The sequence below is a fragment of the Urocampus carinirostris genome, chromosome 20 (assembly GCF_059441175.1).
Source record: "Urocampus carinirostris isolate Australia breed hairy pipefish chromosome 20, RoL_Ucar_1.0, whole genome shotgun sequence".
Lineage (NCBI taxonomy): Eukaryota > Metazoa > Chordata > Actinopteri > Syngnathiformes > Syngnathidae > Urocampus > Urocampus carinirostris.
Genome location: NC_142368.1, coordinates 15,414,466 through 15,431,427, shown reverse-complemented (window position 1 = coordinate 15,431,427; position 16,962 = coordinate 15,414,466). Strand labels below are relative to the sequence as shown.

The 16,962-nt window shown below is 40.2% G+C and overlaps 1 protein-coding gene and 1 long non-coding RNA gene across 4 annotated transcripts in view; one reads left to right on the top strand and one right to left on the bottom strand.

Moving 5' to 3' along the window:
- Nucleotides 1-16,962, bottom strand: part of LOC148346351 (uncharacterized) — a 92,408-nt gene that overhangs the window by 24,596 nt on the left and 50,850 nt on the right. The window lies entirely within an intron of this gene.
- The window catches only part of myb (MYB proto-oncogene, transcription factor), a 29,538-nt gene that overhangs the window by 5,320 nt on the left and 7,256 nt on the right, over nt 1-16,962 (top strand). For all 3 annotated transcript variants that reach the window (XM_088325602.1, XM_088325601.1, XM_088325600.1), the window contains exons 4-8: nt 2,402-2,494; nt 4,077-4,297; nt 8,449-8,680; nt 11,037-11,096; nt 11,179-11,283. In XM_088325602.1, the coding sequence (XP_088181728.1) occupies nt 2,402-2,494; nt 4,077-4,297; nt 8,449-8,680; nt 11,037-11,096; nt 11,179-11,283 (711 nt within the window). The remainder of the gene's footprint in view (nt 1-2,401; nt 2,495-4,076; nt 4,298-8,448; nt 8,681-11,036; nt 11,097-11,178; nt 11,284-16,962) is intronic.

Genomic DNA, 16,962 nt, shown 5'->3' with positions numbered 1-16,962 from the left:
GAATTGTAAGAACAAACGATGTTTGTAGGCAATAGTACATGAGTCAATTCATTCAAAAGAGAAAAATAATTTTGCATTGCCGGAAACTCAGCAAAATGTAAGTTGATGTCAAGTTTTAGACATGTTTGATAATTAATTATCTTGCCACACTTGGGATTATGGTTGCTCACTGTTGTTTCAAGCGTTGCTCACCGACTTTATGTGAACGCTCAGACCTCTGGAAAATTAGAGGGAACATTGGATACTGGTGTTGTTTAAAGAAGGAATTTTTTTTCATTTTTAGTTTTAAAGTGAAGTGTGTAATATTTGCACATTAAATGTTGATGCATGGTGTAGTTCACCCAAAAACGAGTGCTAAAAAGCCCAAAGAAGAATAGAAACAACAGAGAATCAAATTGATGAAAATGCACCATTTTACTTCTCATTTTTTTGCCCAGCCTTTTTGAAGTTTTTGGGTAGCTTTAGCAGCAATATGGCCGACAATGACATCAGCTCCCTTTAGGTGAGGCTCATTTTATGTAAAGTAAATGCAAATTTCTATCCCTGTGAGTATTTAAGGCGACAGTGGCTCAAGAGGTAGAGCGCTCGTCTTGGGATCAAGAGATCGCAGTTCGAATCCCGGCTCCTCCGTGTTACATGTCGAAGTGTCCTTGGGTAAGACACTGAACCCCTAATACCCCCAATAAGTAGGTTAGCGCCTTATATGGCTGCAATACAAGGCCGCTATTGGGAAATGTGAAGCACACTGTAAAGCGCTTTGGGAAGTCTTGACTTGAAAAGCGCTATATAAATGCGAGCATTTCATTTCATTTAAAAAAGGCACATTTATATGACAGTTAAGTATGTTTTACTTAAATCAATGCCGTTTTTTTTTTTTTAATAAATGAAGGTTTTTTACCACTAGGAGGCACTAAATAATACACAAGGTCCCTTTAATGCACAAGCTTGACAAAAAAATCAGGATGACATGAAATAAAGAAGGTATACGACTGTAAATGCTATTAGCACTCGTGAAAAATGACTAGAATTGGAAAAAATAATGACTTTCCGAGTAAAATTGTTTTAGTTTCTCATTTTATGTATTTTTTCTAGGAAATGGTGACAAAAAACTAACATTTTTCACCCCCAAAATGTTTTCAACTGACACAAAATATATTAACAACCAGCAAAGTTTGAAACCCCCCCCCCCCCCAAAAAAAACATGATAATCTCACTAGAAAACCCAGTATATATTTCCGTCAGTGGAACAATACACCTTTTTGCAAGAAATTACTTTAGCCTGCTACAAAGTACCGTAAATTCCGGACTATAGAGCGCACCTGATTATAAGCCGCACCCACCACATTTTAAGAGGAAAACCGATTTTGTACAAACACAAGCCGCACCTGTATATAAGCCTCATTCGCCCACATTTAAACATATAACACAAACATAAAATTAACCCAAACCCGAACTTTAAGTCTCGCAACTGAAACTAAATGTCCTTCATCAAAGTCCACAGTCCAAAAATCACAGCCGGCATAATAAGTGGAAAATGATACCGGTACTTAAGGTTTGATGCAGACCTGCAGAGTCCGGGTCTCGTTGAAAGTAATCCAAGGAAAAAAGTGTATATTTCCAAAACTCCTTTTTCTTTAACCAACTTTTTACCCACTCTTCTTTCCTTGTCCGTCCCTCACCTTTAGCGGTCCCCACTTAAACTCGGCACCCCGCGTTTGTTCCGCCCCTCCTTTTTCGTTCACCCGTGCAAAACATACCAGAATAAGTGTCTAAAATAAATACAAATAAATACATTACAAAAATATACAGTTGCAAATACATATTGAACATGGGTTACACATATTTACAAAGAAAGACCGTACACCGAGAGAGTTTTCAAAGCTTTAATAATAATAATACAGCTTTGACAGGGCAGTTAATGGTAGCAACACTCGAGCGCCGCTGGCGGCTGTCAGAAAAATGACATCAATTGGCCGCATCACTGAATAAGCCGCAGGGTTGAAAGTTAGGGAAAAAAGAAGCGGCTTATAGTCCGGAATTTACGGTAGTAATAAAACAATAAAAACAGTACAGCATGGATTTCTAGTGAAACAGTAATTGAATTGTTGAGCTAAATGATGTCGGTGCACGAGATGGAGCCTTGACTTAAACAAGCATCTGTTGTTGCTTTAGGCGAAATTCATGAATTTGCTATTTTGAATCAAACAGCGTTCTGTTAAATATTGCAATTGGCAACAACAACAAATAACGTACCAATCATGCACCCGTTTTGGCACGTGCATTCAATGAAAAATAGAAACTGTTTGCTAATCTTGCGCCAACTCATAAAGCAATATTTCAAGTGTTTATATTTGCACAGGAGTTGTAAGAAAAGTTGCCTCTTTGTTTGTTGATGCATCAGAACCGTACAGATGTGCAGTGCCAGCACCGGTGGCAAAAGGTTCTCAACCCAGAACTTATCAAAGGCCCGTGGACCAAAGAAGAAGACCAGCGGGTAAGAAAAAAAACAATGACTATTATTTCTAATTTCAATTCGATTTTGAATTGTCTTTAACGTCATTGATAACATAGTGAGAATTGTTGACAACAAGATTGTACATTCGTTTAGTTTTCGTACCAAAAACGACCTAGGAACAGTGTTCCCGTTTGCCTGCGTCCTAGACGCATTATTTTTGCTGGGGACGCATCGTGTCAAATCAACGTGCGTCCCCGGGACGCAACTTTTTTGACACCAAATTGTCATTATCATTTTTTTAACAAAGATTTACCGCACTCCAAACTTTTTGTCAGGCAGATCCGCCATTGTTGTTTTGGTCTTGCGGTTCTAGTTTTGGCCTGCACGCCGATCTCCAGTTCGAGTTGTGTAGTGAAAGTCCGTCTCTTTATAGAGAACCGGCTTTTTCGGCTCAACTCATTCAAGAGCTGGCTCTCAAACGGCTCACTTGCTTTGATGCATTATATTACAAATGATGATGTTGTATAAAGAAATTAAGAAAAAAAGGAAGTGTAAAAGAAGGAAATGAAAAAAGACAGGTTTGTGGTGATCCCTTTAATCAGTATATTACCAACAATAATTGAATGCATAAAATGAATTCATAATTTGAATATGAAAATGTACTATTCTCCTTAATTATATTTGCATGTATTTTTCCTTTCTACAGTGAACGTCCAAGAGACTTCATTTTTGAACTTTTTTTATAATAAAGCTCATTCATGTCGAGCAACTCCGTGTCTCACAACAAAATATTCATTAACAATATATATGATATAAGGAAACACGTACAATATAACATGTTAAACTACATAAATAAACATTTTTGAAAAAAAACAACGATTTTTTGTATTTTGTAAGGGAAAATACGACAGTTTGTAAGGGCATGGAGCACATTAAAGTTTTGGGGAGCCATAGATCTCTGTTGGGACCCATAGCTTTTTGAGCATGCTAAAATGAACACTAGTTAATGGATTAACTAATGAACTAATATTTTGAGGTATTAGTTTTCACAATAGCTATCTGATACCAGCCAATTTGAGATGGGACGGAAAGCCTTTTGAGCTGTAATTTTGGGGAAAATACATCCAATTGTGTGTATGATATAAAATACCGTATTTTCCGCACTATAACGCACACCTAAAAGCCTTTATTTTTTTCAAAAGCTGACCATGCGCCTTATAATACAGTGCGCCTTATATATGGATCAATATTAAGTCGCAAAGTCTTGCAACTAAGGCAAGCAGACGCCGACTAGATTTTCCCCCGAAGGAACATCGATTCTTTTAATTCCTGTGTGTTTTAATCCACATTTCTTAATAAACTCATCATTGCACGCTTTAAAAAAAAAACGTATGTAAGTCATCTCTACCGGGCTGAAAGGCGGTCTTTTGGAATTGTCCCAGTGGGTTTGCATTTCCGTCCAGGTGTCTCTGTAATGATTAGCAGGGCGGCTAACGTCTGCCGGAAATTCCCCTAGTATTCGGCAGGTGTTCTCACTCACCTACGCAAAGATAAAGAAACCGGGCAAGCCATTCCAAGGAAGACTAAGAGAATTTCCCGACACGTTTTTTTTTCTTCGCAGGTGATCGAGCTGGTGCAGAAGTACGGCGCCAAACGCTGGTCGGTCATCGCCAAGCACCTGAAGGGACGCATCGGCAAACAGTGCCGCGAGCGCTGGCATAACCACCTCAACCCGGAGGTGAAGAAGACCTCGTGGACCGAGGAGGAAGACCGTATCATCTACCAGGCGCACGAAAAGTTGGGCAACCGCTGGGCCGAGATTGCCAAACAGCTGCCGGGCCGGTGAGCTGAACTGAAATCCTCTTAAATGAAATGAAATGATCTGCATTTCTATAGCGCTTTTCAAGTCAAGACTTCCCAAAGCACTTTACAATGTGCTTCACATTTCCTTCACATTAGTGGCCGTGCAGCCATGTAAGGCGCTAACCTGCTTATTGGGGGTATTAGAGGTTCAGTGTCTTACCCAAGGACACTTCAACATGTAACACGGAGGAGCCGGGATTCGAACGGCGATCTCTTGATCCCAAGACAAGCGCTCTACCTCCTGAGCCACTGCCGCCCAGGAAGAATTTGTTTTTTCTAAGTGTTTGACAGCAACTCAGGTCAAATCTGATACTCAGTGCCTATATCCACCAGCACTTCTGATACAAAAAGAGTCCTTCGGAAACAAAGACTTATCTATTACTTTGTACCCAATTTAATTCGAATTATTTAAAGTCATTGGTCATTTCCTTTTTTTTCTCCTATAAAATACATACTGTATTTTCCGCACTATAAGGCGCACCGGGTTATAGGGCGCACCCCCCAAAAATAGTTTTTCGTCATATATTTTCCATACATAAGGCGCACCGGATTATAAGGCGCTACCATGGGAAGGTCGACAAAACAGTCAGATAGTTCAGTCCAACTTATTATCCCTTTAACATTACGAAAGCTTGCAAAGAAGCAAATCTGTGTTTCAGACAGTGTCTGTACGATGTCACCAATCACTCAAATGCATCGTTCCAAATATCATTCAGAAGGTTTAAGTCTTGGGATTCAAGAAATGCCAAACATTTCTTAGTTTCCATTTTATTTTTTGCTGGTAACTGTGTGTACAGCAAAGTAAGAATTTTTTTGTGCAGGGAAACGGGGTTCTTTACTGTGCATATGACAATAAACACTTTGAATTGAATTGAGTTTAAAAATAGACTCATCGCAGAAACATCAAGATCGTTCCAAAACAAGATACTGGGAAAATATAAAGCCGCATAGCTCACCTAAGCCATCACGTTCAATAATGATACATAACCATGGTCTTCTTACAACCGTGAGTGTAGTAAATCCAGGAGAGTCAAATATTTACAAATACAGAATAGTAAAAAATGTTTTCTCTATGCCGTAGTGCAACCCAACCTGTGATTCACATTCCTCTTTTTCGGCCAATCGCAGACTTTGTTTTGCCCCTTTAGCCTATGCGAGCCTGTAAATGATAAAAAGGATCCGCCCCCTTTACCTCCGAATAACTTTAGCCAATAGCGATCGATTCAAATGATGATTGACACATTGGTTAGGAAATGAAACGCCGGTATATAAATCCCAGTATACGCCACGGACAACTTCGCCTTCTGGGGAAAATCTAGTCGGCGGCTGCTTGCCTTAGTTGCAAGACTTTGCGACTTAATATTGATCCATATATAAGGCGCACTGTATTATAAGGCGCATGGTCGGCTTTTGAAAAAAATAAAGGCTTTTAGGTGTGCCTTATAGTGCGGAAAATACGGTATTTTGTATAATACACACAATTGGATGTATTTTACAGCTCAAAAGGCTTTCCGTCCTATCTCAAATAGGCTGGTATCAGATAGCTATTGTGAAAACGAATACCTCAAAATATTAGTTCATTAGTTATTCCATTAACCAGTGTTTTACCTGTGAAAAGTGATGGGCCCCAGGGACTTGCATGCTCAAAATGCTATGGGTCCCAACAGAGATGTATGGCTCCCCAAAATTCAGTGTGCTCCATGCTCTTACAAACTGTCATATTTTCCCTTACAAACTACAAAAAACACGTTTATTTATGTAGTTTAACATGTTATATTGTACATGTGTTTCCTTATATCATATATATTGTTAATGAACATTTTGTTGTGAGACACTGAGTTGCTCGACATGAATGAGGTTTATTATAAAAAAAAGTTAAAAAATGAAGGCGCTTGGACGTTCACTGTAGAAGGAAAAAATACATGCAAATAGAATTAAGTAGAATTTTCTTATTGAAATTGTGAATTCATTTTCTGCATTAAATTATTGTTAGTAATATACTGATCAAAAGGGATCACCACAAACCTGTCTTTTTAAATTTTCTCCTTTTATACTTCCTTTTTTTCTTAACTTCTTTATACATCATCATTCGTAATATAATGCATCAAAGCAAGTGAGCCGTTGGAGAGCCGGCTCTCTTTAATGAGTTGAGCCGAAAAAGCCGGTTCTCTGAAAAGAAACGGACTTTCACTACACAACTCGAACTCGAGATTGGCGTGCGGACAAAAACTCGAACCGCGAGACCAAAACAATAATGGCGGATCTGCCTGACGAAAAGTTTGGACTGCGGTAAATCTTTGTTAAAAAATGATAATGAAGTTTTCGTGTCAGGAAAGTTGCGTCCCAGGGACGCACATCGATTTGACACGATGCGTCCCCAGCAAAAATAATGCGTCTGTGGTGGGGGGAGACGTTGGATTCGAAATTTTTCCCTTGCAAGGATTGGCATGCCCTTACAAAATTTTGTTGCTCTAAACCCCTGCTTATTCTTTATACTACATCACATTTTCTCATCATTGAAATCTTTGTTTCCATGGTTATCATGATTTTGACTCCCTATTGGTGTGAATCTGTGTGTGTGAGGGTAAGTGTGAAGCACATTGTAAAGCACTTTGGAAGGTCTTCATTGGCTAATTGTAATTCACCCTGGTCAATCCTGGAAGGGGGATTACCACATGTGAGGTCCTTTCTCAAGGTTTCTCTTTTCTCCTCACACTGAGGTTTTTGAGTTATTCCTTGCCCGCATGCTGGTTTAAGATCAGGTAATTGTGTAATTTTGTAATTGTAATCCTGTGCAGTCCTTTGAGACCTTTTTGTGATTAAGGGCTATGTAAATAAATGTGACTTGACTTGAAAAGCGCTATATAAATGCAGACCATTGACAAGGCTCTTTGAACTCAGCTGGGCATTGTTAACACATACTTAATAGAGAAGATATTCTACTTTCAATTTTTAAGGGCACCTTAAACAACGCACCGCACCTTTGGGACTGTTTGATGTATCATCCCTTAATAATAATAATAATATAGCTTTGACGGGGCAGTTAATGGAAAAAAGTAGCGGCTTATAGTCTAGAATTTACGGTACTATGGGTCCTACAAATAACTAAGATAGCATTTCCCAGTGGTAAATTCTAATGGAAAGAACTTCCTGCAACTGAAAACATAAGCTTCATACCGCCACCCAACACTGATCTTGGAAAATATTTGACTCACAAATATTTACACATTCACACATATTGTTCATACGGTTCTAGAGAAATTGAAATATTGTCTTTGATAGTCCTAAAAAGTGCTGGAATTTGGCCATGAAAGAGGTGTACAAACTTTTGGACAACAATAGATGATGGGAAATAAAATCCTTAATGCAAACTTATTTTGTGAACTGAGGCAGGAAAATATTTCACTTATTTGAGGATTTTTTTATGTAATAACAGCAATAACTGGTCTCCTATCAACTTCATGCGCGCAAGGGATGGGAGAGCTTAATATCAGGGGCATGGCTCAGCATGTGTACATGCTGTTGCGATTGTATGGGCTTCTGATTTTTTAGTCAAATTTTTTTGTCGCACTCCTACGTCTATGTTAATGCCAATTTAATCAAATGGACTGCTGGGCTAGTTGATTAAGATTGATGTGTCATGTCCTGCACGGTTGTCATGGCGCCCAGCTGGCCCCGCCCCTTGACACCGGCTGACCTGCATTTCCTGATTCCTCCTATGGGTGCCTTTTGGAACTGCCCTTTGCCAGATCGTTGTTTACCCTTGTTGAAAACCTGTTTGATACCTGTTTATTCTTGTTGTGCTTGTTGGACTTTGTTGCACTACGGTGTGACATTCTGAGAGATTCCTGCAAGTTCTGTTTAATCCCGTTAAATGCCTCGTCTGTAGTTTTGCCTGCATTTGAGCCTGCTTTGTTTTGTTTTTGGTCCGTTTGTGTGTCGGACAACTTTTCTTTCTCAATTAAAGTGACAGATCGTCTACGCAAATGAGTTCCAACTTCCTAATTCCCGACCCAATTCGTGACATGACGGCTGCAGACAGTGTCTTAATGGTCACTGTTTCAAATGTAGACGAATGGAGTTGTTTGTAATCCAGAATTTCATGTTTTGTTTCGCAATGTCTCTTCCAGGACCGACAATGCAATCAAAAACCACTGGAATTCCACTATGCGGCGAAAAGTAGAACAGGAAGGCTACCTGCAGAGCGCCGCATCCAAGAGCACAGGCTCGACATTGGTCCTGGGCCACAGCTACGTCAAGCCGGTCACTCACGTTCTGGCCTTCCCGCATCATTCGCCAGCCCATTCTCAACTGCCCCCTTTGTCGCCCCTCAGCTACGCATACATGTCGGATGCCCAACGGGTGAGTGTCAAAATCAGGTCTTTTTTTCCACACATGCATTTCTATAGCGCTTTTCAATTCAAGACTTCCCAAAGCGCTTTACAGTGTGCTTCACATTTCCCAATAGCTGCCGTGCAGCCATGTAAGGCGCTAATACAATGCATTTTAAAACAATCCTGTCTGTTGTTGTGTAAAATAGATACAAATTTCCTGACTTATGAGTATTATATAAAAAAATGCACATTTATATTTAAATGAATTAACAAAATTAATGAATGAACCTTTTTTTGCGAACATGAGAAAAACAAAAACAAAACAGGTCAAAAAAAAAAAGGTTACGTAACATGTCCGAAAAGGAATAGGAAGTAGCATATGCTAATTTAATCCTACCCCTTCGACTTCCTTAATAATTGTGTCTCACAGCTAGATCTCCTGTGTATTTATATATAAAACATCTTATGAATATATATATATTTACATAGGTTCATATTAAAATACTATAGGGATATAATAATAATAATAAAAATAAAAAACAAATAATAAATCCTATTTCTTTTTATGTTTCGAGCTACGTATACAAAAAGTGAATATATTTTTTTACACTAGAAGGTGCTAAATAACACAATATCCCTTTAAATTTGATCAATATCTTTATTAATGCAGTGTTCGTTTTAGCTGTGAAAAGTGATGGGCCCCGGGGACTTGCATGCTCAAAATGCTATGGGTCCCAACAGAGATGTATGGCTCCCCAAAATTGAGTGTGCTCGCCCTTACAAACTGTCGTATTTTCCCTTACAAAATACAAAAAACATGTTTATTTATGTAGTTTAACATGTTATATTGTACATGTGTTTCCTTATATCATATATACTGTTAATGAACATTTTGTTTTGAGACACTGAGTTGCTCGACATGAATGAGGTTTATTATAAAAAAGTTCAAAAATGAAGTCGCTTGGACGTTCACTGTAGAAGCCTGTCTTTTTTCATTTTCTCCTTTTATACTTCCTTTTTTTCTTAACTTCTTTATACAACGTAATTCGTAATATCAATCATCAAAGCAAGTGAGCCGTTGGAGAGCCGACTCTTTAATTAGTTGAGCCGAAAAAGCCAATTCTCTAAAAGGAGACGGACTTTCACTACACAATTCGAACTGGAGTTCGGCGTGCAGACGAAAACTCGAACCGCGAGACCAAAACAACAATGGCGGATCTGCCTGACGAAAAGTTTGGAGTGCGGTAAATCTTTGTTAAAAAAATGATAATGACAATTTGGTGTCAAAAAACACGATGCGTCCCCAGCAAAAATAATGCGTCTAGGACGCAGGGACGCGGGCAAACTAGAACACTGTAATGAAGTAAATGCCTTATGACAACAATGTAACTTGCTATTTCAATGTTGGGGACACTAAGGTCAAGAGTATCACCAAATCAACTTATTTTCATTTAAAGTACATGTTTAACCATCGATTTATTCATTATATTTTTAAAATTTTGTGGGCCGGATTTAAAAGCCTGATGGGGCTGCATGTGGCCCGCGGGCCATAGTTGCCCACTACTGGATCCAATCCTACAGAGAAGGTATGATAGGAAGCTTTATACCAGAGGTCTCCAACATGTTTCCTGCAGTCACCAGGTTGCCCACTAAGACCTCCTGGGTAGCTTACCAACTGGTTTGGAAAATAAATCATGGGTCATTGTGATTTTCTAGGAAATGTGATTTCTTCCTGGCATGATGTTTAGTGGTTAACTGAGCCTATTTTAACCTTTGAGAATTATAACCTGGTAATAACACAGTAACAACAGTAACAACGTGTTATTTTAAAAATAAGTCGCAAACTGGTATCGCTAATCACAGTGTTCTTGGTTTGCCCGCGTCCTTGCGTCCTAGACGCATCATTTTTGCTGGGGACGCATCGTGTCAAATCAACGTGCGTCTCCAGGACGCAACTTTTTTTGGACACCAAATTGTCATTATTACCCGATTACATTTTTTTTAAACTGAGATTTACCGCACTCCAAACTTTTTGTTAGGCAGATCCGGCAGATGTCGTTTTGGTCTCGCGGTTCGAGTTTTCGTCCGCACGCCGATCTCCAGTTGTGTGGTGAAAAGTCCGTCTCTTTTTAGAGAACCGGCTTTTTCGGCTCAACTCATTCAAGAGAGCCGGCTCTCCAACGGCTCACTTATTACGAATGATGATGTTGAATAAAGAAGTAAAGTAAAAAAGGAAGTATAAAAGGAGAAAATGATAAAAACACAGGTTTGTGGTTATCCCTTTAATCGGTATATTACCAACAATAATTTGCAGAAAATGAATTCATAATTTAATGATTAAAACTGAATGAATATATAGATTTAACATGCGATCGGTTGAACAGGTGCCTTTCCCCATGGCCTTACATCTGAACATCCCTCAGCATGGAACGGCCGCCGTACAGGTACACAAACAAAAGGACAAAAAAATAGCCATCAACATGAAGTGCCAATATGTAATATAAGGCTATTTCCTTTCTTTGGCAGAGACACAATACTGAAGAAGACCCCGAGAAGGAAAAAAGGGTGAAAGAGATCGAACTGCTGCTCATGTCGGCTGAGAACGAACTACGAGGGCAGCCGTCACTACCGGTGAGTAGCCTGCTGGTTGCTTTGTGTCCGTCCTTTGAGTTTTACAATTGCCAATTTTCTCGTGTCATAAATCCAGTGTTGATTTTAGCTGTGAAAAGTGATGGGTCCTGGGGACTCGCATGCTCAAAAATCGATGGGTCCCAACAGAGATCGATGGCTCCCCAAAATGTAGTGTTATCCAGGTTTAAATTGTAAATCGGCCACAAATGTATACCGTAAATTCCGGACTATAGAGTGCACCTGATTATAAGCCGCACCCACCCTTATTTAGGTGGTCTGCTACTTTTGTTCTTATACAAGCCGCACCCATGAACCAGCCGCGTGCGCCCGCATTAAAACTTGTGACACAATCACAAGTTTAATCCAGACCTGTCTGTTAGCTCCACTACTGTAACTGCGTAGATAGTACACAACTCTAGAGTCACAGCTGGCATCATAAATGGAAAATGATACCCGTAATTAAGGTATGATGCAGACTTTGTAATCCAAGGAAACAAAATGTATATTTCCAAAGTTAAGGGTGGGAAAAATATATATCCACTATTGTCCGCTGAGCCAACAGACAGATCTACCGGTAACTCAGCTTTACCCCAATTCCCATTAGCCCGCGTGTGCTCCGCCCCTTCTTTTTGATTCGTCCGTAGAACACATCACGGAATAAATCTCTAAAATAAATACATAACAAAAATATACAGTTGCAAATACATATTTTACATGGTTACACATATTTACGAAGAAAGACGGTACACCGAGAGAGTTTTCAAAGCTTTATAATAATATAACTTTCATCCCAAACCGTGCCTTTGAAAGGTACCAACGCTCGCAATGCATCAAACGTGCTTGTTAAAAAAAAAAAGCATCCCGTAATTGTGAAATTCACGGAGAATCGTCCTCAACTTCATCCTCATAACTACCGCCATCAAGGGCGTCTTCCTCATTATCGGAACATGCCTTAACTTTACAGACAATGTATGCTTGGTTGCAGTCTTTCTTGGCGCCCATATTCTACTGGTCTTAATCTTACCTCTTATATTCTAGCGCCGCTGGTGACCGTTAGAAAAATTCCATAAATTGGCCGCTTTACTGAATAAGCCGCAGGGCTGAACATTTGGGAAAAAAGTAGCGGCTTATAGTCCGGAATTTACGGTATTATAAATCCATATATTCATTCAGCTTTAATCATCACAGTTTATTGGTAATACAAATCAGTTATCACTTCAGATTTTTCAGTTCACAATATTGTACACTATACAAAATAATATTGCTGAAATATTTATATATTCATGCAGTTTTAATCATCACAGTTAATTGGTAATACAAAGCAGTTATCACTTCAAATTTTTCAGTTCATATATTCTTCGTGGTTTGCTGTCCCGCCATAGTTGCAATGCCTTCTCAATCCATTATCATCTTCCTCATAGCGTAACCAGGAAAATAATTGAGTCCATTTTGGCTGAAAAGTCCTTTTCTTGCTAGTATTCTTTTGTTTATTTTCTTTCGTCGAATCGTTCCCTTCAACACTCGTGTTTTCCTTGCCTTCGCGATCTTCCGAAGAATTTCTCCGCCGTTTTTTCGTGCCGGAATTATTTCCGTTGTTACCCCTTTCTGTGTTATGTTTCGACTTATTACCGACACTGAAGAAATTACCAATTTTTGGTTGATTTGCACCTTATACTAACTGTTTTTTCGGAGGCATACTTCTCTTTCACTCGACAACCACCACAACAATGACGTCATCTCGAATCAACGAGTTCTCGTTTGCCGAGATCGGCGCGAGACCAAAACAACAATGGCAGATCTGCCTGACGAAAAGTTTCAAGTGCGGTAAATCTTTGTTTAAAAAAAAAAAAAAAAAAAAAAAAAAAAGTAATCGGGTAATAATGACAATTTGGTGTCAAAAACGTTGCGTCCCAGGGACGCACATTGATTTGACACGATGCGTCCCCAGCAACCACGGTGCGGAGGTCCAGGGTTCAATGCCATTAAGAGCAGCCTCCCCGTGCTGAGTTTGCATTTTCTCCCCGTGCTTGCGTGGGTTTCCTCCGGGCACTCTGGTATCCTCCCACTTTTCAAAGACACGCATGTCAGGTTAATTGGACGGTCCTAACTGTCCCTAGGTGTGAATGAGCGAGTGAGTTATCTGTCCCTGTGTGTCCTGCAATCGGCTGGGAACAGGGTTGGGTAGGGTTACTTTAACTGGATTACTTTCAATTACTTTTGAATTACTCCAATACCAAATATGCTCATAAAAGACAAAAGAAACTAAATAGGAATAAAATGATGACTCACAACACGTGGTAAGCTTTCTCTCCTGGCTTTGATCTCTTTGATCTCCGGCAAAATGAACATCAAATGCGACAAACAAAATGAAAATAAATCCAAACAGCTTGCCGACATCATTTTTGCCCGTTCATGTATTCAGTTACTCCCCAAGCCTGCACAAAATTGAGTCATTTTATTCATATTTAGTTTCTTTTGTCTTTTATGAGCATACTTGGTATTGGAGTAATCCAAAAGTAATTGAAAGTAATCCAGTTAAAGTAACCCTACCCAACCCTGGTCATAATTCTATTCATATTTAGTTCCTTTTGTCTTTTACTAGCATATTTGGTATTGGAGTAATCCAAAAGTAATTGAAAGTAATCCAGTTAAAGTAACCCTACCCAACCCTGGCTGGGAACCAGTTCAGGGTGTCTCCTGCCCACTGCCCAAAGTCGGCTGGGATTGGCTCTCGCAACCCCCGCAAACCTATGACTGGTGCAGAAAATGGATGCTTATTTTCCAACAAAAAATGCTAATAAAAGATTACTTAAAATGAGCAACTCTATTTGCCAACGGGGTCGGATTTTGTTTTTGTAGTGCAGCAAGAGCTTTTTGTTTTTTTTCTTGTAGAAAAAAATGTTTTTAACATTTACAAACAAAGACCAACCCAAGTTCCTAGTTTGGCAATGCAGAATGATTGTAAAAAATATGTGTGTGTTTGACAAGAGGATTGTTGTTGTAAAGAAGATTTATGTGCACATAGGCTGACCTTAGCTGTTCAGAGAGACAGCGGTTAACTTTTTGCGAGTGCGATGGAGGAAACATCTGGGGGGACCTGTTGCTGCACAAAAATGATGAAACAGGACCTCATGTGTGTGTGTGTGTGTGTGTGTGTGTGCATGTGTGTGTGTGCAGGCGTGCGCATGTGTGTCCACGACCCCCTTGTGCAACAAGATACTACTGTCACCCTTCTGCCAACTTCAGTTCCCTTTCTGGTTTTTCTTCCATTTCACTTACTGTCACCCATGCTCGGTTCACTTTTTAGCAAGGGGGGTGCTTGCATCTTAACGTAAATTCCGGACGACAAGCCTCTACTTTTTGCTACACTGCGGTTTTAAATATGGTGCCATTTTTTCCTTTTTTTTCTTTTTTTGCCAAGCAGCGCCGAAAATTGGCAAGCTGCTTTTTGTTTTACAATTCATCTCATCAGCTCATCAGCTGCACCGCTTATCCTCAGTAGGGTCGCGGGGGTGCTGGAGCCCATCCCAGCAATCATCGGGCAGTGGGCAGGGGACACCCTGAACTGGTAGCCGGCCAATCGCAGGGCACACGGGGAAAGACAACTCACTCGCTCAGTCACACCTAGGGACAATTTGGACCGGCTAATACACCTGAAATGCATGTTTTTGGAACGTGGGAGGAAACCGGAGCACGGGGAGAACATACAAACTCCGCACAGTAAGGTCGGGAGCTGGATTTGAACCCACGCAGGAGGTTCCCACGACCTCAGAACTGTGCCGCACACGCGCTAACCACTGCGCCGCCGTGCTGCCTTTTACAATTCATGTGCGCTCTAAATACAAACTACTGCAGAGCACAAGTGTCAAACAGGCGGCCCGCGGGCCAGATCAGGCCCGCTAAAGGATTGAATCCGGCCCGCGAGACAACACTCGAAGAAGCACAGGAGAAAAATGAGTTGCAGGTTGTCAACTACATGTTGCCAAAGCCATGTGCCTCGAACAGACACTGTACTTGTATTTCTTTTTTCTCTCTCTCTTTTCCACCTCTTTTCTCCCACTCTCTGTCTCTGTCGCTTTAACTTTCTGTGTCTCTCTTTTTCTCTTCCTTTGTTGCTCTTTGTCTCTTTCTCTGTGTCTTTTTAACTTCTTTTGCTCTAACTTTCTTTTTTCCTTTTCTCTCTTTTCTCTTTCTCTCTTCTTACCCTTTGCGCTTTCTTTTCTCTTTTCTCTCCTTCTGTCTTTCTATTTCTCTTTGGATTTCTTTCTTACTGCAAGTAAAAATAGTGTGATGACGCCTTTTTGTATGTCATCATATCACTGGTGGTCAAGTGGGTAAGTTTAGGTGCTCTCACTGCCACAACCCGGGTTCTGTTCTCATCAATGCGATTTTATTCAACAATGTTTTTCGATTGATACCGTAAAATCTGTGTCGTAAAAATATATCCACCTTATTTTGCTGTATATAAGGAGAACCAGGTTCTAGTACGCAGTGTTCTGGTTTGCCCGCGTCCCTGCGTCCTAGACGCATCATTTTTGCTGGGGACGCATCGTGTCAAACCAACGTGCGTCCCTGGGACGCAACTTTTTGGACACTAAATTGTCATTATTACCCGATTACTTTTTTTCAAAACAAAGATTTAGCGCACTCCAAACTTTTCGTCAGGCAGATCCGCCATTGTTGTTTTGGTCTCGCGGTTCGAGTTTTCGATCTTGGCAAACGAGATCTCGTTGCTTCGAGATGACGCCATTGTTGTGGCGGTTGTGGAGTGAAAGAGAAGTATGCCTCCGAAAAAAAACAGTTGGTATTAGGTGAAAATCAACAATTGGTAATTTTTTCAGTGTCAGTAATAAGTCGAAACGTAATGCAGAAAGTGATAACAACGGCAATAATTCCAGCACGAAAAAACGGCGGAGAAATTCTTCGGAAGATCGCGGAGGCAAGGAAAACACATGTGTTGAACCGAACGATTAGACGAAAGAAAATAAACAAAAAATACTCCTAGCAAGAAAAGGACTTTTCTGCCAATATTAATGGTTACGCTATGAGGAGGATGATAATGGATTTGACCTTGAGAAGGCATGACAACTGTGACGGGACAGCAAACCACGAAGATTATATGAACTGAAAAATCTGAAGTGATAACTGCTTTGTATTACCAATTAACTGTGATGATTAATACTGAATGAAAATATAGATTAATATTTCAGCAGCGCAGTGGTTAGCGCTTGTGCGGCACAGTTCATGTCATGGGAACCTGTCGTGGGTTCAAGTCCAGCTCCAGACTTCCTGTGCGGAGTTTGTATGTTCTCCCCGGGCTTGCATGGGTTTTCCGGGCACTCCGGTTTCCTCCCACGTTCCAAAAACATGCATTTCAGGTGAATTGGCCGGTCCAAATTGTCCCTAGGTGTAAATAAGCGAGTGAGTTGTCTGTCCCCGTGTGCCCTGCGATTGGCTGGCAACCAGTTCAGGGTGTCCACTGCCCGATGATTGCTGGGATGGGCTCCAGCACCCCCGCGACCCTACTGAGGATAAGCGGTGTGGCTGATGAGATATGAGATGAGATTTCAGCAATATTATTTTGTGTAATGTACAATATTGTTGTGAACTGAAAAATCTGAAGTGATAACTGATTTGTATTACCAATAAACTGTGATGAGTAAAATTGAATGAATATAT